Source organism: Oncorhynchus gorbuscha, linkage group LG26 (genome assembly GCF_021184085.1).
Source record: "Oncorhynchus gorbuscha isolate QuinsamMale2020 ecotype Even-year linkage group LG26, OgorEven_v1.0, whole genome shotgun sequence".
In the NCBI taxonomy this organism is placed as follows: domain Eukaryota; kingdom Metazoa; phylum Chordata; class Actinopteri; order Salmoniformes; family Salmonidae; genus Oncorhynchus; species Oncorhynchus gorbuscha.
Genome location: NC_060198.1, coordinates 228,276 through 252,575, shown reverse-complemented (window position 1 = coordinate 252,575; position 24,300 = coordinate 228,276). Strand labels below are relative to the sequence as shown.

At 44.8% G+C, this 24,300-nt stretch overlaps 1 protein-coding gene across 1 annotated transcript in view; it reads right to left on the bottom strand.

Moving 5' to 3' along the window:
- Window positions 1–24,300, bottom strand: part of LOC124015720 (pre-B-cell leukemia transcription factor 1-like) — a 43,094-nt gene that overhangs the window by 5,651 nt on the left and 13,143 nt on the right. The window contains exons 3-5 of the mRNA XM_046331139.1: window positions 10,734–10,981; window positions 4,065–4,255; window positions 3,488–3,623 (exon numbers count right to left, since the gene is read on the bottom strand). Coding sequence (XP_046187095.1) covers window positions 3,488–3,623; window positions 4,065–4,255; window positions 10,734–10,981 — 575 coding nt within the window. The remainder of the gene's footprint in view (window positions 1–3,487; window positions 3,624–4,064; window positions 4,256–10,733; window positions 10,982–24,300) is intronic.

Below are 24,300 nucleotides of genomic sequence, written 5' to 3'. Positions count from 1 at the left end.
CTAGTCAAGTGTGAATCAAGTGATAACTAAGACCTAGTCAAGTGTGAATCAAGTGATAACTAAGACCTAGTCAAGTGTGAATCAAGTGATAACTAAGACCTAGTCAAGTGTGAATCAAGTGATAACTAAGACCTAGTCAAGTGTGAATCAAGTGATAACTAAGACCTAGTCAAGTGTGAATCAAGTGATAACTAAGACCTAGTCAAGTCTGAATCAAGTGATAACTAAGACCTAGTCAAGTGTGAATCAAGTGATAACTAAGACCTAGTCAAGTCTGAATCAAGTGATAACTAAGACCTAGTCAAGTGTGAATCAAGTGATAACTAAGACCTAGTCAAGTCTGAATCAAGTGATAACTAAGACCTAGTCAAGTGTGAATCAAGTGATAACTAAGACCTAGTCAAGTCTGAATCAAGTGATAACTAAGACCTAGTCAAGTCTGAATCAAGTGATAACTAAGACCTAGTCAAGTGTGAATCAAGTGATAACTAAGACCTAGTCAAGTCTGAATCAAGTGATAACTAAGACCTAGTCAAGTGTGAATCAAGTGATAACTAAGACCTAGTCAAGTGTGAATCAAGTGATAACTAAGACCTAGTCAAGTCTGAATCAAGTGATAACTAAGACCTAGTCAAGTCTGAATCAAGTGATAACTAAGACCTAGTCAAGTCTGAATCAAGTGATAACTAAGACCTAGTCAAGTCTGAATCAAGTGATAACTAAGACCTAGTCAAGTCTGAATCAAGTGATAACTAAGACCTAGTCAAGTCTGAATCAAGTGATAACTAAGACCTAGTCAAGTCTGAATCAAGTGCATGCAGGCGCCAGAGCGTGTTTCTGGGAACTTTAAGACATGAATCACATTCTATTCTTCTCACCTCCTGGGGAAACGTTCAGATAAAAACCTGTTCCTGATACAGTAAGTCTAACGTGGCTGTGGTCAAAAGTAGTGCACTTTGGTGGTCTCACATCTACCCTGTAATTGAATTGACTTAGTTGACAAGGAAAATTTGCCATTTATATTGTCAAAGTAAACATGAGCAATAATACCAATAGTAGTGACAATATGAACAGCAGTATTAATACCTCCTATAATCCCCTACCCTGACCTCAGACATTGACCCCTGTGTGACCCTAGTTTGACCCTTATGTAGCAGATATGAGCCGGGCTCACATTCCCGTGATGAGGTATCAATGCCTGCGACTTCAAAATCATTGTCACCAAGGGGGAATTTCCTCTTGGACAAACAGTCAAGACGTTGGTTTCTCCCATGGGAGACCAGGGTTCAGATCCTACCTCCCATAACCCTCTACCATAATATTAACAGTAGTATTAATACCTCCCATAACCCTCTACCCTAATATTAATACCTCCCATAACCCTCTACCCTAATATTAACAGTAGTATTAATACCTCCCATAACCCTCTACCCTAATATTAACAGTAGTATTAATACCTCCCATAACCCTCTACCCTAATATTAACAGTAGTATTAATACCTCCTATAACCTCTACCCTAATATTAATACCTCCCATAACCCTCTACCATAATATTAATACCTCCCATAACCCTCTACCCTAATATTAATACCTCCTATAACCTCTACCATAATATTAATACCTCCTATAACCCTCTACCCTAATATTAATACCTCCTATAACCCTCTACCCTAATATTAATACCTCCCATAACCCTCTACCCTAATATTAATACCTCCTATAACCCTCTACCCTAATATTAATACCTCCTATAACCCTCTACCATAATATTAATAGTAGGATTAATACCTCCCATAACCCTCTACCATAATATTAATACCTCCCATAACCCTCTACCCTAATATTAATACCTCCTATAACCCTCTACCCTAATATTAATACCTCCTATAACCCTCTACCCTAATATTAATACCTCCTATAACCCTCTACCATAATATTAATACCTCCCATAACCCTCTACCCTAATATTAATACCTCCTATAACCCTCTACCATAATATTAATACCTCCCATAACCCTCTACCCTAATATTAATACCTCCTATAACCTCTACCATAATATTAATACCTCCTATAACCCTCTACCCTAATATTAATACCTCCTATAACCCTCTACCCTAATATTAATACCTCCTATAACCCTCTACCCTAATATTAATACCTCCTATAACCCTCTACCCTAATATTAATACCTCCTATAACCCTCTACCATAATATTAATAGTAGGATTAATACCTCCCATAACCCTCTACCATAATATTAATACCTCCCATAACCCTCTACCCTAATATTAATACCTCCTATAACCCTCTACCCTAATATTAATACCTCCTATAACCCTCTACCCTAATATTAATACCTCCTATAACCCTCTACCACAATATTAATACCTCCCATAACCCTCTACCATAATATTAATACCTCCTATAACCCTCTACCATAATATTAATACCTCCCATAACCCTCTACCCTAATATTAATACCTCCTATAACCCTCTACCATAATATTAATACCTCCCATAACCCTCTACCCTAATATTAATACCTCCTATAACCCTCTACCATAATATTAATACCTCCTATAACCCTCTACCCTAATATTAATACCTCCTATAACCCTCTACCATAATATTAATACCTCCCATAACCCTCTACCCTAATATTAATACCTCCTATAACCCTCTACCACAATATTAATACCTCCCATAACCCTCTACCATAATATTAATACCTCCCATAACCCTCTACCCTAATATTAACAGTAGTATTAATACCTCCCATAACCCTCTACCATAATATTAATACCTCCCATAACCCTCTACCATAATATTAATACCTCCTATAACCCTCTACCCTAATATTAATACCTCCTATAACCCTCTACCATAATATTAATAGTAGGATTAATACCTCCTATAACCCTCTACCCTAATATTAATACCTCCTATAACCCTCTACCCTAATATTAATACCTCCTATTACCCTCTACCATAATATTAATACCTCCTATAACCCTCTAACCCTAATATTAATACCTCCTATAACCCTCTACCCTAATATTAACTCCTATCTACCCTAATATTAATACCTCCTATAACCCTCTACCCTAATATTAATACCTCCCATAACCCTCTACCCTAATATTAATACCTCCTATAACCCTCTACCCTAATATTAATACCTCCTATAACCCTCTACCCTAATATTAATACCTCCTATAACCCTCTACCCTAATATTAATACCTCCCATAACCCTCTACCCTAATATTAATACCTCCTATAACCCTCTACCATAATATTAATAGTAGGATTAATACCTCCTATAACCCTCTACCCTAATATTAATACCTCCTATAACCCTCTACCCTAATATTAATACCTCCTGTAACCAAAGGTCAAGACGTTGTTTTCTCCCATGGGAGACCAGGGTTCAGATCCCGCCTGTGATACTTCTGTGACCCTAGTTTGACCCCTATTTGACCTCTAACCTGAGAGACGGTGATGGCACACTTCTTGGCCAGTTCCTCCTTGGCCTCCTCACTGGGGTAGGGGTTAGACAGGTGGGAGTAGAAGTACTCATTCAGCACCTCAGTAGCCTGCTTGTTGAAGTTACGTCTCTTCCGTCTGACCAGAGAGAGAGAGAGGGAGGTCAGAGAGAGAGAGAGAGAGGTCAGAGAGAGAGAGAGAGAGAGGGGAGGTGAGAGAGACACAGAGAGAGAGGTGAGAGACACAGAGAGAGAGTGAGAGAGAGAGAGAGGGGAGGTGAGAGAGTGAGAGAGAGAGAGGGGAGGTGAAAAGACACAGAGAGGTGAGAGACACAGAGAGAGGTGAGAGACACAGAGAGAGAGCGAGAGAGAGAGGGGAGGTGAGAGAGACAGAGTGGTCAGAGAGAGAGAGAGGGGGAGGTGAGAGAGACACAGAGAGGTGAGACAGAAGGAGATAGTGAGAGACAGAGAGAGCGAGAGACACAGAGAGAGAGAGAGAGAGAGAGAGGGGGGGGGGGAGAGAGAGACACACACACAAACACACACACACATCCACGCTGTCTCTCTCCGTCTCTCTCACCTGGCGTCGAGGAATCTGGAGCGCAGGATCATGACGGCTTCACAGGTGCTCTGTTTGAGCTGCATCTGGATGGAGCTGAACTTGCGGTGGATGATCCCCACCATGCGCTCGATCTCCTTGGGAGAGATGGGCCGCGTGCGACTCTGCTCCCTCAGCAGGTTCATCACGTGGTTGGTGAACTCACTGCACGCCTGGGGAGGGAAGAGAGGAGAGGAGGAGAGGAAGGAGGAGAAGGAGGAGAGGAGAGGATGAAGGAAGGAAGGAGGAGAGGAGAGAGGAAGGAGAGGAGGAGGAGGGGATGAAGGAAGGAGGAGAGAGGAAGGAGAGGAGGAGGAGAGGAGGAGGAGGGGATGAAGGAAGGAGGAGAGGAGGAAGGAGGAGATGAGGGAGGAAGGAGAGGAGGAGGAATGAGAGGTCATTTTTTTCTGTAGGGGAGGTACTGGTCGTGTCTGAATACCCATCCTGAGTTCTAAATAGTAGTCTGTGAAATCTCTAAATGTCAGGAGGTCATCAGGCTTTTCATCTAGTAGAATTCACTGCACACTACTCAGGAAGAGAATGATCTTTTCATCTCCTAGAATTCACTGCACACCACTCAGGAAGAGAATGATATTTTCATCTAGTAGAATTCACTGCACACCACTCAGGAAGAGAATGATCTTTTCATCTATTAGAATTCACTGCACACCACTCAGGAAGAGATTGATCTTTTCATCTAGTAGAATTCACTGCACACTACTCAGGAAGAGAATGATCTTTTCATCTAGTAGAATTCACTGCACACCACTCAGGAAGAGAATGATCTTTTCATCTAGTAGAATTCACTGCACACCACTCAGGAAGAGAATGCACACCACTCAGGAAGAGAATCTTTTCATCTAGTAGAATTCACTGCACACCACTCAGGAAGAGAATGATCTTTTCATCTAGTAGAATTCACTGCACACCACTCAGGAAGAGAATGATCTTTTCATCTAGTAGAATTCACTGCACACCACTCAGGAAGAGAATGATCTTTTCATCTAGTAGAATTCACTGCACACCACTCAGGAAGAGAATGATCTTTTCATCTAGTAGAATTCACTGCACACCACTCAGGAAGAGAATGATCTTTTCATCTAGTAGAATTCACTGCACACCACTCAGGAAGAGAATGATCTTTTCATCTAGTAGAATTCACTGCACACCACTCAGGAAGAGAATGATCTTTTCATCTAGTAGAATTCACTGCACACCACTCAGGAAGAGAATGATCTTTTCATCTAGTAGAATTCACTGCACACCACTCAGGAAGAGAATGATCTTTTCATCTAGTAGAATTCACTGCACACCACTCAGGAAGAGAATGATCTTTTCATCTAGTAGAATTCACTGCACACCACTCAGGAAGAGAATGATCTTTTCATCTAGTAGAATTCACTGCACACCACTCAGGAAGAGAATGATCTTTTCATCTAGTAGAATTCACTGCACACCACTCAGGAAGAGAATGATCTTTTCATCTAGTAGAATTCACTGCACACCACTCAGGAAGAGACGGTTCCTTTCATCTAGTAGAATTCACTGCACACCACTCAGGAAGAGAATGATCTTTTCATCTAGTAGAATTCACTGCACACCACTCAGGAAGAGAATGATCTTTTCATCTAGTAGAATTCACTGCACACTACTAATGAAGAGAATGATCTTTTCATCTAGTAGAATTCACTGCACACTACTCAGGAAGAGAATGATCTTTTCATCTAGTAGAATTCACTGCACACCACTCAGGAAGAGAATGATCTTTTCATCTAGTAGAATTCACTGCACACCACTCAGGAAGAGAATGATATTTTCATCTAGTAGAATTCACTGCACACCACTCAGGAAGAGAATGATCTTTTCATCTAGTAGAATTCACTGCACACTACTCAGGAAGAGAATGATCTTTTCATCTAGTAGAATTCACTGCACACCACTCAGGAAGAGAATGATCTTTTCATCTAGTAGAATTCACTGCACACCACTCAGGAAGAGAATGATCTTTTCATCTAGTAGAATTCACTGCACACTACTCAGGAAGAGAATGATCTTTTCATCTAGTAGAATTCACTGCACACCACTCAGGAAGAGAATGATCTTTTCATCTAGTAGAATTCACTGCACACTACTCAGGAAGAGAATGATCTTTTCATCTAGTAGAATTCACTGCACACCACTCAGGAAGAGACGGTTCCTTTCATCTAGTAGAATTCACTGCACACCACTCAGGAAGAGAATGATCTTTTCATCTAGTAGAATTCACTGCACACTACTCAGGAAGAGAATGATCTTTTCATCTAGTAGAATTCACTGCACAATACTCAGGAAGAGAATGATCTTTTCATCTAGTAGAATTCACTGCACACTACTCAGGAAGAGAATGATCTTTTCATCTAGTAGAATTCACTGCACACTACTCAGGAAGAGAATGATCTTTTCATCTAGTAGAATTCACTGCACACCACTCAGGAAGAGACGGTTCCTTTCATCTAGTAGAATTCACTGCACACCACTCAGGAAGAGAATGATCTTTTCATCTAGTAGAATTCACTGCACACCACTCAGGAAGAGAATGATCTTTTCATCTAGTAGAATTCACTGCACACCACTCAGGAAGAGAATGATCTTTTCATCTAGTAGAATTCACTGCACACCACTCAGGAAGAGAATGATCTTTTCATCTAGTAGAATTCACTGCACACCACTCAGGACGAGACGGTTCCTTTCATCTAGTAGAATTCACTGCACACCACTCAGGAAGAGACGGTTCCTTTCATCTAGTAGAATTCACTGCACACCACTCAGGAAGAGAATGATCTTTTCATCTAGTAGAATTCACTGCACACTACTCAGGAAGAGAATGATCTTTTCATCTAGTAGAATTCACTGCACACTACTCAGGAAGAGATTGATCTTTTCATCTAGTAGAATTCACTGCACACCACTCAGGAAGAGAATGATCTTTTCATCTAGTAGAATTCACTGCACACCACTCAGGACGAGACGGTTCCTTTCATCTAGTAGAATTCACTGCACACCACTCAGGAAGAGAATGATCTTTTCATCTAGTAGAATTCACTGCACACCACTCAGGAAGAGACGGTTCCTTTCATCTAGTATAATTCACTGCACACCACTCAGGAAGAGAATGATCTTTTCATCTAGTAGAATTCACTGCACACCACTCAGGAAGAGAATGATCTTTTCATCTAGTAGAATTCACTGCACACCACTCAGGAAGAGACGGTTCCTTTCATCTAGTAGAATTCACTGCACACCACTCAGGAAGAGAATGATCTTTTCATCTAGTAGAATTCACTGCACACCACTCAGGAAGAGAATGATCTTTTCATCTAGTAGAATTCACTGCACACCACTCAGGACGAGACGGTTCCTTTCATCTAGTAGAATTCACTGCACACCACTCAGGAAGAGAATGATCTTTTCATCTAGTAGAATTCACTGCACACCACTCAGGACGAGACGGTTCCTTTCATCTAGTAGAATTCACTGCACACCACTCAGGAAGAGAATGATCTTTTCATCTAGTAGAATTCACTGCACACCACTCAGGAAGAGACGGTTCCTTTCATCTAGTAGAATTCACTGCACACCACTCAGGAAGAGAATGATCTTTTCATCTAGTAGAATTCACTGCACACTACTCAGGAAGAGAATGATCTTTTCATCTAGTAGAATTCACTGCACACTACTCAGGAAGAGAATGATCTTTTCATCTAGTAGAATTCACTGCACACTACTCAGGAAGAGAATGATCTTTTCATCTAGTAGAATTCACTGCACAATACTCAGGAAGAGAATGATCTTTTCATCTAGTAGAATTCACTGCACACCACTCAGGAAGAGACGGTTCCTTTCATCTAGTAGAATTCACTGCACACCACTCAGGAAGAGAATGATCTTTTCATCTAGTAGAATTCACTGCACACCACTCAGGAAGAGAATGATCTTTTCATCTAGTAGAATTCACTGCACACCACTCAGGAAGAGAATGATCTTTTCATCTAGTAGAATTCACTGCACACCACTCAGGAAGAGAATGATCTTTTCATCTAGTAGAATTCACTGCACACCACTCAGGAAGAGAATGATCTTTTCATCTAGTAGAATTCACTGCACACCACTCAGGAAGAGAATGATCTTTTCATCTAGTAGAATTCACTGCACACCACTCAGGAAGAGATTGATCTTTTCATCTAGTAGAATTCACTGCACACCACTCAGGAAGAGAATGATCTTTTCATCTAGTAGAATTAACTGCACACCACTCAGGAAGAGATTGATCTTTTCATCTAGTAGAATTCACTGCACACTACTCAGGAAGAGATTGATCTTTTCATCTAGTAGAATTCACTGCACACTACTCAGGAAGAGATTGATCTTTTCATCTAGTAGAATTCACTGCACACCACTCAGGAAGAGAATGATCTTTTCATCTAGTAGAATTCACTGCACACCACTCAGGAAGAGAATGATCTTTTCATCTCCTAGAATTCACTGCACACCACTCAGGAAGAGAATGATCTTTTCATCTAGTAGAATTCACTGCACACCACTCAGGAAGAGATTGATCTTTTCATCTAGTAGAATTCACTGCACACCACTCAGGAAGAGAAGGATCTTTTCATCAGTTTGAAACAGCTGATTATCAGATTAGGGGAGGAGCAACGAATGGCGAGGAACAAGCGTGATTGGATGATGCCTTCTCAGTATGGAGTAGTATGTTGATATTTCAGGATTCCTGCATTCGTTGTCACAAAACAGTATCTTCTAAATGGTATGTAGTACTACTAATACACAGTATGTAGTTTTAGTAAGTAGTAGGAAAGACAGATTTCAGACACGCCCCTCCTTCTCTCAGCTGTTTTTGGATAGTGTGTGTTCCCTCCTACCTAGTGTGTGTTCCCTCCTACCTAGTGTGTTCCCTCCTACCTAGTGTGTGTTCCCTCCTACCCAGTGTGTGTTCCCTCCTACCTAGTGTGTGTTCCCTCCTACCTAGTGTGTGTTCCCTCCTACCTAGTGTGTGTTCCCTCCTACCTAGTGTGTGTTCCCTCCTACCTAGTGTGTGTTCCCTCCTACCTAGTGTGTGTTCCCTCCTACCTAGTGTGTGTTCCCTCCTACCTAGTGTGTGTTCCCTCCTACCTAGTGTGTGTTCCCTCCTACCTAGTGTGTGTTCCCTCCTACCTTGTGTGTGTTCCCTCCTACATAGTGTGTGTTCCCTCCTACCAAGTGTGTGTTCCCTCCTACCTAGTGTGTGTTCCCTCCTACCTAGTGTGTGTTCCCTCCTACCTAGTGTGTGTTCCCTCCTACCTACTGTGTGTTCCCTCCTACCCAGTGTGTGTTCCCTCCTACCTAGTGTGTCTTCCCTCCTCCTACCTACCTAGTGTGTTCCCTCCTACCTAGTGTGTGTTCCCTCCTACCTAGTGTGTGTTCCCTCCTACCTAGTGTGTGTGTGTGTTCCCTCCTACCTAGTGTGTGTTCCCTCCTACCTAGTGTGTGTTCCCTCCTACCTAGTGTGTGTTCCCTCCTACCTAGTGTGTGTTCCCTCCTACCAAGTGTGTGTTCCCTCCTACCTAGTGTGTGTTCCCTCCTACCTAGTGTGTGTTCCCTCCTACCTAGTGTGTGTTCCCTCCTACCTAGTGTGTGTTCCCTCCTACCTAGTGTGTTCCCTCCTACCTAGTGTGTGTTCCCTCCTACCAAGTGTGTGTTCCCTCCTACCTAGTGTGTGTTCCCTCCTACCTAGTGTGTGTTCCCTCCTACCTAGTGTGTGTTCCCTCCTACCTAGTGTGTGTTCCCTCCTACCTAGTGTGTGTTCCCTCCTACCTACTGTGTGTTCCCTCCTACCCAGTGTGTGTTCCCTCCTACCTAGTGTGTCTTCCCTCCTACCTAGTGTGTCTTCCCTCCTACCTAGTGTGTGTTCCCTCCTACCTAGTGTGTCCCTTCCCTCCTACCTAGTGTGTGTCCCTCCCCTCCTACCTAGTGTGTGTTCCCTCCTACCTAGTGTGTGTTCCCTCCTACCTAGTGTGTGTTCCCTCCTACCTAGTGTGTGTTCCCTCCTACCTAGTGTGTGTTCCCTCCTACCTAGTGTGTGTTCCCTCCTACCTAGTGTGTGTTCCCTCCTACCAAGTGTGTGTTCCCTCCTACCTAGTGTGTGTTCCCTCCTACCTAGTGTGTGTTCCCTCCTACCTAGTGTGTGTTCCCTCCTACCTAGTGTGTGTTCCCTCCTACCTAGTGTGTGTTCCCTCCTACCTAGTGTGTGTTCCCTCCTACCTAGTGTGTGTTCCCTCCTACCTAGTGTGTGTTCCCTCCTACCTAGTGTGTGTTCCCTCCTACCTAGTGTGTGTTCCCTCCTACATAGTGTGTGTTCCCTCCTACCAAGTGTGTGTTCCCTCCTACCTAGTGTGTGTTCCCTCCTACCTAGTGTGTGTTCCCTCCTACCTAGTGTGTGTTCCCTCCTACCTACTGTGTGTTCCCTCCTACCCAGTGTGTGTTCCCTCCTACCTAGTGTGTCTTCCCTCCTACCTAGCGTGTCTTCCCTCCTACCTAGTGTGTGTTCCCTCCTACCTAGTGTGTGTTCCCTCCTACCTAGTGTGTGTTCCCTCCTACCTAGTGTGTGTTCCCTCCTACCTGTTCATATTTCTCCAGTTCAGAGTGGTATATTCCTCTGATCTGAGTCAGCTTGGCCCTGTAGTCTGAGTGTTCTATACTGCCGTCGTTAGGGGACCCGCCTGCAGCCGCCGCCGCCACAGCCGCTGCCGCCGCCGAGGCCCCGCCCTTCTCTGGGCCGGACACGCCCTCTGCCAGCAACATGTTGTCCAATCGCATGATCTGAGGATCTGGTGGATCCTCATCCTGGATGCCACGGATACTGAGGACTGGAGAGGAGAGAGAGAGACAAGCACAAGGGTTAGAAAGATGAATAGAGACAGAGACAAGCACAAGGGTTAGAAAGACGAATAGAGAGAGAGAGAGAGACAAGCACAAGGGTTAGAAAGATGAATAGAGAGAAAGAGACAAGCACAAGGGTTAGAAAGATGAATAGAGAGACAAGCACAAGGGTTAGAAAGACGAATACAGAGAGAGAGAGAGAGAGAGAGAGAGAGAGAGAGAGAGAGAGAGAGAGAGAGAGAGAGAGAGAGAGAGAGAGAGACAAGCACAAGGGTTAGAAAGATGAATAGAGAGAGAGAGACAAGCACAAGGGTTAGAAAGATGAATAGAGAGACAAGCACAAGGGGTAGAAAGACAAATAGAGAGAGACAAGCACAAGGGTTAGAAAGATGAATAGAGAGAGAGAGACAAGCACATGGGTTAGAAAGATGAATAGAGAGAGAGATGGAGAGGGAGAGACAAGCACAAGGGTTAGAAAGACGAATAGAGAGAGAGAGACAAGCACAAGGGTTAGAAAGATGAATAGAGAGAGAGACAAGCACAAGGGTTATTAGAAAGATGAATAGAGAGAGAGAGACACGCACAAGGGTTAGAAAGATGAATAGAGAGAGAGAGAGAGACACGCACAAGGGTTAGAAAGATGAATAGAGAGAGAGCGAGGGAGGGAGAAAAAGGATGATTAGAGAGATGAACGTGGGGGAGAGAGATGAACAGAGAGAGATGAACAGAGAGGTGAGGGAGAGAGTAGAAATAGACAGAGGGAGAGAGCACATTTCTTCAGTGAAAACAATGTACTGAGCAAATGTTGAATTGGTTTTTTACCAAATTACTGTACGACAGACCACGTATTCACCCTGCACACCAGACGTCAACCGATTAATCGGAAAGGCCGGTTAATTTGGGCCGATTTCAGGTTTTCATTAAAATAAATTACACCTTCATTTAATCTTTATTTAACCAGGCAAGTCAGTTAAGAACACATTCTTATTTTCAATGACGGCCTGGGAACAGTGGGTTTAACTGCCTCGTTCAAGGGCAGAACGACAGATTTTCACCTTGTCAGCTCAGGGGATTCAATCTTGCAACCTTACAGTTAACTAGTCCAACGCTCTAACCACCTGCCTCTCATTGCACTGTTATGCGAATGCAGTAAGCCAAGGTAAGTTGCTAGCTAGCATTAAACTTATCCCATAAAAAACAATCAATCAATCAATCATAATCAGTAGTTAACTACACATGGTTGATGATATTACTAGTTTATCTAGCGTGTCCTGTGTTGCATATATAGATGCGGTGCGTATCGTTGCTCCAATGTGTACCTAACCATGAACATCAATGCCTTTCTTAAAATCAAGACACAGAAGTATATATTCTTAAACCTGTATATTTAGCTTAAAGAAATCCAGGTTAGCAGATAATATTAACCAGGTGAAATTGTGTCACTTCTCTTGCGTTCATTGCACACAGAGTCAGGGTACATGCAACAGTTTGGGCCGCCTAATTTGCCAGAATTTTAAGTAATTATGACATAACATTGAAGGTTGTGCAATGTAACAGCAATATTTAGACTAATGGATGCCACCCCTTAGATAAAATAATAAATAATAAATAATATTCCCTAACGGTTCCGTATTTCACTGAAAGAATAAACGTCTTGTTTTCGAGATGATAGTTTCCGGATTCGACCATATTAATGACCTAAGGCTCTTATTTCTGTGTGTTATTATGTTATAACTAAGTCTATGATTTGATAGAGCAGTCTGACTGAGCGGTGGTAATTAGCAGCAGGCTCGTAAGCATTCATTCAAACAGCACTTTCATGCATTTTGCCAGCAGCTCGCTTCGTTGTGCGTCAAGCATTGCGCTGTTTATGACTTCAAGCCTATCAACTACCGAGATTAGGCTGGTGTAACCGATGTGAAATGGCTAGCTAGTTAGCGGAGGGGCGCGCTAATAACGTTTCAAACGTCCCTCGCTCTAAAACTTGGAGTAGTTATTCCCCTTGCTCTCCTCAGTATTGTTGTAATTGTCATTAATACAAATACATTTTTAAAAAATTGTCTGATTAATTTGTTCCTCCAATAATCGGTATCGGCGTTGAAAAAATCATAATCGGTCGACCTCTACTGAACACCCTAATTGACAAACAAAACAAAGGCAAAGTCTTCTCATGCATTGTTGATTTCCAAAAAGCTTTTGACTCAATTTGTCACGAGGGTCACGAGGGTCTGCTGTACTGATGGAAAGTGGTGTTGGGGGGAAAACATACAACATAATATCAATCTACATCAACAACAAGTGTGCAGCTTGAGGATGCAGCTTGAGCCCCGCCCTCTTCAACATATATATCAATGAATTGGCGAGGGCACTCTAATCTGAAGTCAAACGTGTCTCCTGTTTGGTGATCTGGTGCTTCTGTCACCAAACAAGGAGGACCTACAGCAGCACCTAGATCTTCTGCACAGATTCTGTCAGACCTGGGCCCTGACAGACCTGGGCCCTGACAGACCTGGGCCCTGACAGACCTGGGCCCTGACAGACCTGGGCCCTGACAGACCTGGGCCCTGACAGACCTGGGCCCTGACAGTAAATCTCAGTAAGACAAAAATAATGGTGTTCCAAAAAAGATCCAGTTGCCAGGACCACAAATATAAATTCCACCTAGACACCGTTGCTCTAGAGCACAGAGAAAACTATACATACCTCAGCCTAAACATCAGCGCCACAGGTAACTTCCACAAAGCTGTGAACGATCTGAGATACAAGACCAGATGGGCCTTCTACACCATCAAAAGGAACATTACTTTTTTAAAAACTTGAATCAGTTATAGAACCCATTGCCCTTCATGGTTGTGAGGTCTGGGGTCCGTTCACCAACCAACAATTCACTAAATTGATACTCTGCAGACAGACAGACAGACAGTTGTAGTCCCAGCTGTGACCAGCAGAGTGCACCCTTCCCCTGTTTCTAGCCCACTAGTGAGCAGACATAAGGGCCACTATAGAAGCCAGTGTTGTTTCCTCCTCCATGCTCTTACATTCAGGCCCCATAACCAGTTACCAGGCTGGAAACTAATTAAGACAACTGCTTGTGGGCTGATTCACCTGGTCAAGGGCTTGATCTAGCTCACCTGGTTCACCTAGTCAAGGGCTTTAACTAGCTCACCTGGTTCACCTGGTCAAGGGCTTGATCTAGCTCACCTGGTTGACCTGGTCAAGGGCTTGATCTAGCTCACCTGGTTCACCTGGTCAAGGGCTTGATCTAGCTCACCTGTTTCACCTGGTCAAGGGCTTTAACTAGCTCACCTGGTTCACCTGGTCAAGGGCTTTAACTAGCTCACCTGGTTCACCTGGTCAAGGGCTTTAACTAGCTCACCTGGTTCACCTGGTCAAGGGCTTTAACTAGCTCACCTGGTTCACCTGGTCAAGGGCTTGATCAGTAGTAAACAAGTTGAATCAGATGTGTTTGCTCTGGAATAGCTACAATACATGGAATGACTGGCGGGCCTCGTGGAGAGGTTGGAGAACCACTCGTCTGATAGGTGTAGTAACGCTGTAGGAGTTAGTGGTCTCTTTGTGCGTCCCAAATGGTACTCTATTCCCCCTAGACCCGTAGGGTTCTGGTCTGAATGGTACTCTATTCCCCCTAGACCCATAGGGTTCTGGTCTGAATGGTACTCTATTCCCCCTAGACCCATAGGGTTCTGGTCTGATTGGTACTCTATTCCCCCTAGACCCATAGGGTTCTGGTCTGAATGGTACTCTATTCCCCCTAGACCCATAGGGTTCTGGTCTGAATGGTACTCTATTCCCCCTAGACCCATAGGGTTCTGGTCTGAATGGTACGCTATTCCCCCTAGACCCATAGGGTTCTGGTCTGAATGGTACTCTATTCCCCCTAGACCCATAGGGTTCTGGTCAGAATGGTACTCTATTCCCCCTAGACCCGTAGGGTTCTGGTCAGAATGGTACTATGTTCCCCCTAGACCCGTAGGGTTCTGGTCAGAATGGTACTCTATTCCCCCTAGACCCGTAGGGTTCTGGTCTGAATGGTACTCTATTCCCCCTAGACCCGTAGGGTTCTGGTCTGAATGATACTCTATTCCCCCTAGACCCGTAGGGTTCTGGTCTGAATGGTACTCTATTCCCCCTAGACCCATAGGGTTCTGGTCTGAATGGTACTCTATTCCACTAGGCCCAAAGGGTTCTGGTCTAAATGGTATTCTATTCCACTAGACCCATAGGGTTCTGGTCTGAATGGTACTCTATTCCCCCTAGACCCATAGGGTTCTGCACTGAATGGTACTCTATTCCCCCTAGACCCATAGGGTTCTGGTCTGAATGGTACTCTATTCCACTAGGCCCATAGGGTTCTGGTCTGAATGGTACTCTATTCCACTAGGCCCAAAGGGTTCTGGTCTAAATGGTATTCTATTCCACTAGGCCCATAGGGTTCTGGTCTAAATGGTACTCTATTCCACTGGGCCCATAGGGTTCTGGTCTGAATGGTACTCTATTCCCCCTAGACCCGTAGGGTTCTGGTCTGAATGGTACTCTATTCCCCCTAGACCCATAGGGTTCTGGTCAGAATGGTACTATATTCCCCCTAGACCCATAGGGTTCTGGTCAGAATGGTACTATATTCCCCCTAGGCCCATAGGGTTCTGGTCAGAATGGTACTCTATTCCCCCTAGACCCGTAGGGTTCTGGTCAGAATGGTACTCTATTCCCCCTAGACCCGTAGGGTTCTGGTCAGAATGGTACTATATTCCCCCTAGACCCGTAGGGTTCTGGTCAGAATGGTACTATATTCCCCCTGGACCCATAGGGTTCTGGTCAGAATGGTACTCTATTCCCCCTAGACCCGTAGGGTTCTGGTCAGAATGGTACTATATTCCCCCTAGACCCATAGGGTTCTGGTCAGAATGGTACTATATTCCCCTTGGTAGATTAAATGTGTCTGACTGACTGGTGAATGACCGGTATGCTGTCTAAATATATGTCTGTCTGGTGGTTTAATGTGTCTTACTGATTGGTTCTCAGAAAGGCATCTGTCAGACTGGTGTATTACTGGTTACTGATTGGTTCTCAGAAAGGCTTCTGTCAGACTGGTGTATTACTGGTTACTGATTGGTTCTCAGAAAGGCTTCTGGCAGACTGGTGTATTACTGGTTACTGATTGGTTCTCAGAAAGGCTTCTGTCAGACTGGTGTATTACTGGTTACTGATTGGTTCTCAGAAAGGCTTCTGTCAGACTGGTGTATTACTGGTTACTGATTGGTTCTCAGAAAGGCTTCTGTCAGTCTGGACCCGTCAGACATATTTAGACAACTAACCAGTAATACACCAGTCTGACAGGGTACTGGTTAGGGTCCAGTCTGACAGGGTACTGGTTAGGGTCCAGACTGACAGGGTATTGGTTAGGGTCCAGTCTGACAGGGTACTGGTTAGGGTCCAGACTGACAGGGTACTGGTTAGGGTCCAGTCTGACAGGGTACTGGTTAGGGTCCAGTCTGACAGGGTACTGGTTAGGGTCCAGACTGACAGGGTATTGGTTAGGGTCCAGTCTGACAGGGTACTGGTTAGGGTCCAGACTAACAGGGTACAGGTTAGGGTCCAGACTAACAGGGTACAGGTTAGGGTCCAGACTGACAGAAGCGGTTCTGAGAATCAGTCTTACAGGGTACTGGTTAGGGTCCAGACTGACACTGTACTGGTTGGGGTCCAGACTGACAGGGTACAGGTTAGGGTCCAGACTGACAGGGTACTGGTTAGGGTCCAGACTGACAGGGTACTGGTTAGGGTCCAGACTGACACTGTACTGGTTAGGGTCCAGACTGACAGAAGCGGTTCTGAGAATCAGTCTTACAGGGTACTGATTAGGGTCCAGACTGACACTGTACTGGTTGGGGTCCAGACTGACAGAAGTGGTTCTGAGAATCAGTCTTACAGGGTAATGGTTAGGGTCCAGACTGACAGAAGCGGTTCTGAGAATCAGTCCTACAGGGTAATGGTTCACAGAGAATTCACCCAACAAAGGACGACGTAAGAAACTTAACCATTTCCTTCTTTAGTGTGTGTGTGTGTGTGTGTGTGTGTGTGTGTGTGTGTGTGTGTGTGTGTGTGTGTGTGTGTGTGTGTGTGTGTGTGTGTGTGTGTGTGTGTGTGTGTGTGTGTGTGTGTGTGTGTGTGTGTGTGTGTGTGTGCCTTTGGTTGTAAGAAGATCAGGTTTAAGTAGCGTCTGTTAGTATTTACTGAAGATTGACACGCACACATTCTGAGAGATGGAGATGAGACAGAGATAGAGCGAGAGACAAAGAGAGAGAGAGAGAGAGAGACTTAGCGAGAGACAGAGTGAGAGAGACAGAAAAAGACAGAGAGAGACAGAGCGAGAGAGACAGAGCAAGAGAGAGACAGAGCGAGAGAGCAAGACAGAGAGAGCGAGAGAGACAGAGCAAGAGAGAGAGAGCGAGAGAGACAGAGCGAGAGAGACAGAGCGGGAGAGACAGAGCGAGAGAGAGGCAGTGAGAGAGACAGAGCGAGAGAGAGACAGCGAGAGAAAGAGAGAGAGACAGCGAGAGAGAGAGAGAGACTTAGCGAGAGACAGAGTGAGAGAGACAGAGCAAGACAGAGAGAGCGAGAAGACAGAGCGAGAGAGACAGAGCGAGAGAGAGGCAGTGAGAGAGACAGAGCGAGAGAGAGACAGCGAGAAAGACAGAGCGAGAGAGAGACAGAGCGAGAGAGAGAGACGAGAGAGAGCGAGAGAGAGACAGAGCAAGAGAGAGTGACAGAGCGAGAGAGAGAGACAGACAGAGCGAGAGAGAGAGACAGAGCGCGAGAGAGAGACAGCGCGAGAGAAAGAGCGAGAGAGCGAGACAAAGAGAGTGAGACAGAGAGAGACAGCGAGAGAGAGACAGCGAGAGAAAGAGAGAGAGAGAGAGAGACAGAGCGAGAGAGACAGAGCGAGAGACAGACAGAGCGAGAGAGAGAGACAGAGCGAGAGAGAGAGTGAGAGAGCCAGAGAGAGCTAGAGAGACAGAGAGAGCGAGACAGAGAGAGACAGAGAGAGTAGCAGTGGTTTGTGTGGCTGTTGCTATGGTAGCATTGCCAGCTTTCCCTGGCATCCCCTTACTGCCAAAACAACAGATACGACACACACACACACTCTCTCTCCCTCACACACACACAGAGGCGTTAATTAGGGCGTCTCTTAAGGAGCCACTAAAGACCCTGTGAAAAATGAATGCTCATTTGAGAGGTCATTAATTTGCACAGTTATGCAAATTAGGTGGCAATTACAGCGTAGTTCCCTGGATCAGCTCACATTTATAATCACACAATGAGGGATATGACAGCATCCACATCTGGCAACCGGCCAGTCTACAATACACACACATAGACACACACAGTCTACAATACACACACACACAGTCTACAATACACACACACAGACAGACAGACAGACAGACAGACAGACAGACAGACAGACAGACAGACAGACAGACAGACAGACAGACAGACAGACAGACAGACAGACAGACAGACAGACAGACAGACAGACAGACAGACAGACAGACAGACAGACAGACAGACAGACAGACAGACAGACAGACAGACAGACAGACAGACAGACAGACAGACAGACAGACAGACAGACAGACAGACAGACAGACAGACAGACAGACAGACAGACAGACAGACAGACAGACAGACAGACAGACAGTACAAGAGCTAACCTCTGCTGGTTGCAGACCCAACCTGGCAATTAACAGCAAACAGCCCAATATGATAAATGACAATACTGTTACTGTAATTGTTTTGGTCTTGGTGCTGAGTCACAGATACTGTAATTGTATAGGCCTTAGTGCTGAGTTAGTTACTGTAATTGTATAGGCCTTAGTGCTGAGTTACAGTTACTGTAATTACAGGCCTTAGTGCGGAGTTAGTTACTGTAATTGTATAGGCCTTAGTGCTGAGTTAGTTACTGTAATTGTATAGGCCTTAGTGCTGAGTTACAGTTACTGTAATTACAGGCCTTAGTGCGGAGTTAGTTACTGTAATTGTATAGGCCTTAGTGCTGAGTTAGTTACTGTAATTGTATAGGCCTTAGTGCTGAGTTACAGTTACTGTAATTACAGGCCTTAGTGCTGAGTTAGTTACTGTAATTGTATAGGCCTTAGTGCTGAGTTAGTTACTGTAATTGTATAGGCCTTAGTGCTGAGTTAGTTACTGTAATTACAGGCCTTAGTGCTGAGTTAGTTACTGTAATTGTATAGGCCTTAGTGCTGAGTTAGTTACTGTAATTACAGGCCTTAGTGCTGAGTTAGTTACTGTAATTGTATAGGCCTTAGTGCTGAGTTAGTTACTGTAATTGTATAGGCCTTAGTGCTGAGTTAGTTACTGTAATTACAGGCCTTAGTGCTGAGTTAGTTACTGTAATTGTATAGGCCTTAGTGCTGAGTTAGTTACTGTAATTACAGGCCTTAGTGCTGAGTTAGTTACTGTAATGTATAGGCCTTGGTGCTGAGTTACAGTTACTGTAATTATAGGCCTTAGTGCGGAGCAATTAACCCACATTTGTCATTTGTCGTTTTTTAAAGAACTAATTGACTGATGTCGGTTCAATTATTTGAATTACAGTCTGTTTTTTGTTTTTTTAAATGTAAACTCAATGAGCAGTCTTTCGAGCGAAAAGAATAAGATGAAGCCCAAACTGTGCGATGTAGCAGGGAGTTGTAGTTTCCGAACAGGCCAATATTCTACATAGTTTAGCACATAGTAGTGGTTAGAGGAAGGGTAGCCTAGTGGTTAGTGCGTTGGACTAGTAACCGAAAGGTTGCAAGTTCAAACCCCCGAGCTGACAAGGTACAAATCGGTCGTTCTGTCCCTGAACAGGCAGTTAACACAATAGGCCGTCATTGAAAATAAGAATGTGTTCTTGACTTGCCTAGTAACCGAAAGGTTAAAAAATAAATAAAATGGGCAGTCACTGCCCTCATGGGAAACTGGCAACCAAACACAGATACTACTACATCTTTCCCCAACTGAAACTCTGCTGAAACTGGGAACAACCAGGAAATTCAACTGGATCAGGAACTGAAACTCTGCTGATACTGGGAACACCCAGGAAATTCAACTGGATCAGGAACTGAAACTCTGCTGAAACTGGGAACACCCAGGAAATTCAACTGGATCAGGAACTGAAACTCTGCTGAAACTGGGAACACCCAGGAAATTCAACTGGATCAGGAACTGAAACTCTGCTGAAACTGGGAACACCCAGGAAATTCAACTGGATCAGGAACTGAAACTCTGCTGAAACTGGGAACACACAGGAAATTCAACTGGATCAGGAACTGAAGTATCTTTATATCTAATTAGGTACAACATGTCAAACCCCATCCATCCTTTCCCCAACATCCCAAACAATAATCACACTGCTCTTCACACACAAGTAACAGCAACAAATGTGTGACGTTAAGTGCAAATGACAACCCCAGACAAACACTCACCAGCACACACACACACAAGGCAGTCAAGGCCATTAGTTTGAGACAGCAAAGCTCTGTTGTATGTATTATACATGTAGCAGCTCATTATTACCGCTGCACTATGATGCATTACAACATCTAAACATGTATTGACAATTACCGTGGCCATCTGCATGACAATTAAACCTTACTCAAAAATGTCAATGGTCACAGCCCTACCCCACGCACCGTTTGACAGATTAACTAGATTACTATATAATCCAACAACTCAATCCAAAGAAACACCTGTACATTAACTCACACATACAGGGACGTGCGCACACACACACACACACACACACACACACACACACACACACACACACACACACACACACACACACACACACACACACACACACACACACACACACACACACGTTGGTAGTGTGTAACAGCAAGTATGGGGCCTCCCGAGTGGCGCAGTGGTCTAAGGCACTACATCGCAGTTGCTAGCTGTGCCACGAGATCCTGGTTCGAGTCCAGGCTCTGTCGCAGCCGGCCACGACCGAGAGACCCATGGGCCAGGTGTACGGTGTTTCCTTCCGACGACATTGGTGTGGCTGGCTTCCGGGTTAAGTTGGCATTGTGTTATGAAGCAATGCGTCTTGGCTGGATCGACCCTCGCCTCTCCCGAGTCTGTACTGGAGTTGCAGCGATGAGACAAGACTGTAACTACCAATTGGATTCCACGAAATTGGGGAGACAAAGGAGTTTAAAAAAATACTTTAAAAAATGTAAATACATCAAGTAAATAATATCAGTACCGTAACGTCTGCTGTGATTGGATGTTAGTGTGTAGATGTGCCTTTACAAGGATATGAAATGGCGGTGAGGGTGTGATATGGTTTATCAGGGTGTGTGTGTCACATGGCTCAACTTAACAGACAGGAGGATCCCCCCTCATTTCTTGGGAGAGCGGAAGTATTAACTGAGATTAGAGCTTACACAGAAATCCCCTCTTTCCATCCCTCACTCGGATCATTCCATCATTCAGTTGATCATAATCCCACTCTGCTAATAACTCAGGTAGAGAAAGAATCGAGAGGAAAGGTCAGAGAGAGAGGGAGGATAGACACTAACAGACATGTTGCTGAGACAGAGAGAGGGAGGATAGACACTAACAGACATGTTGCTGAGACAGAGAGAGGGAGGATAGACACTAACAGACATGTTGCTGAGACAGAGAGAGGGAGGATAGACACTAACAGACATGTTGCTGAGACAGAGAGAGGGAGGATAGACACTAACATACATGTTGCTGAGACAGAGAGAGGGAGGATAGACACTAACAGACATGTTGCTGAGACAGAAAGGGAGGATGTGTTGCTGAGACAGAGAGAGGGAGGATAGACACTAACAGACATGTTGCTGAGACAGAGAGGATAGACACTAACAGACATGTTGCTGAGACAGAGAGAGGGAGGATAGACACTAACAGACATGTTGCTGAGAGAGAGAGGGAGGATAGACACTAACAGACATGTTGCTGAGACAGAGAGAGGGAGGATAGACACTAACATACATGTTGCTGAGACAGAGAGAGGGAGGATAGACACTAACAGACATGTTGCTGAGACAGAAAGGGAGGATGTGTTGCTGAGACAGAGAGAGGGAGGATAGACACTAACAGACATGTTGCTGAGACAGAGAGAGGGAGGATAGACACTGATAGACGTGTTGATGAGACAGAGAGAGGGAGGATAGACACTAACAGACATGTTGCTGAGACAGAGAGAGGGAGGATAGACACTAACAGACATGTTGCTGAGACAGAGAGAGGGAGGATAGACACTAACAGACATGTTGCTGAGACAGAAAGGGAGGATGTGTTGCTGAGACAGAGAGAGGGAGGATAGACACTAACAGACATGTTGCTGAGACAGAGAGAGGGAGGATAGACACTAACAGATGTGTTGCTGAGGAGAGAGATAGAGGGAGGATAGACACTAACAGACATGTTGCTGAGACAGAGAGAGGGAGGATAGACACTAACATGTTGCTGAGACAGAGAGAGGGAGGATAGACACTAACAGACATGTTGCTGAGACAGAAAGGGAGGATGTGTTGCTGAGACAGAGAGAGGGAGGATAGACACTAACAGACATGTTGCTGAGACAGAGAGAGGGAGGATAGACACTAACATACATGTTGCTGAGACAGAGAGAGGGAGGATAGACACTAACAGACATGTTGCTGAGACAGAGGGAGGATAGACACTAACAGATGTGTTGCTGAGGAGAGACAGAGAGGATAGACACTAACAGATGTGTTGCTGAGGAGAGAGATAGAGGGAGGATAGACACTAACAGACATGTTGCTGAGGAGATAGAGGGAGCGAGGTGGGGAGAGGAAGAGAGATCAACCTGTAGTCTACACGCAGCCCAGTGAGTAGTCTACACGCAGCCCAGTGAGTAGTCTACACGCAGCCCAGTGAGTAGTCTACACACAGCCCAGTGAGTAGTCTACACGCAGCCCAGTGAGTAGTCTACACGCAGCCCAGTGAGTAGTCTGCACGCAGCCCAGTGAGTAGTCTACACGCAGCCCAGTGAGTAGTCTACACGCAGCCCAGTGAGTAGTCTGCACGCAGCCCAGTGAGTAGTCTGCACGCAGCCCAGTGAGTAGTCTGCACGCAGCCCACTGAGTAGTCTGCACGCAGCCCAGTGAGTAGTCTACACGCAGCCCAGTGAGTAGTCTACACGCAGCCCAGTGAATAGTCTGCACGCAGCCCACTGAGTAGTCTGCACGCAGCCCAGTGAGTAGAGAGAGTGAGAGAGAGAGAAAGAGAAACAAAGAGAGGGACAGAAAGAGAGGATGTGGAACCAGGTCCCATTAGTTTTAATTAATCCTTAATTAGTATGGATTATGGTCCAGCCTCCCAGACTGCCCACCACACACACGTCTACGTTTCAGACAGACAGACACGTCTACGTTTCAGACAGACAGACACGTCTACGTTTCAGACAGACAGACACATCTACGTTTCAGACAGACAGACACGTCTACGTTTCAGACAGACACGTCTACGTTTCAGACAGACAGACACGTCTATGTTTCAGACAGACACGTCTACATTTCAGACAGACAGACACGTCTACGTTTCAGACAGACACGTCTACGTTTCAGACAGACAGACACGTCTACGTTTCAGACAGACACCTCTACGTTTCAGACAGACACGTCTACGTTTCAGACAGACAGACACGTCTACGTTTCAGACAGACACACACCTCTACGTTTCAGACAGACACGTCTACGTTTCAGACAGACAGATACGTTTACGTTTCAGACAGACAGATACGTCTACGTTTCAGACAGACAGACACGTCTATGTTTCAGACAGACAGACACGTCTACGTTTCAGACAGACAGACACATCTACGTTTCAGACAGACACACACCTCTATGTTTCAGACAGACAGATACGTCTATGTTTCAGACAGACAGACACGTCTATGTTTCAGACAGACAGACACGTCTACGTTTCAGACAGACAGAAACGTCTACGTTTCAGACAGACAGACACATCTACGTTTCAGACAGACACACACCTCTATGTTTCAGACAGACAGATACGTCTATGTTTCAGACAGACAGACACGTCTATGTTTCAGACAGACAGACACGTCTACGTTTCAGACAGACAGAAACGTCTACGTTTCAGACAGACAGACACATCTACGTTTCGGACAGACACGTCTACGTTTCAGACAGACAGAAACGTCTACGTTTCAGACAGACACACACATCTACGTTTCAGACAGACACGTCTATGT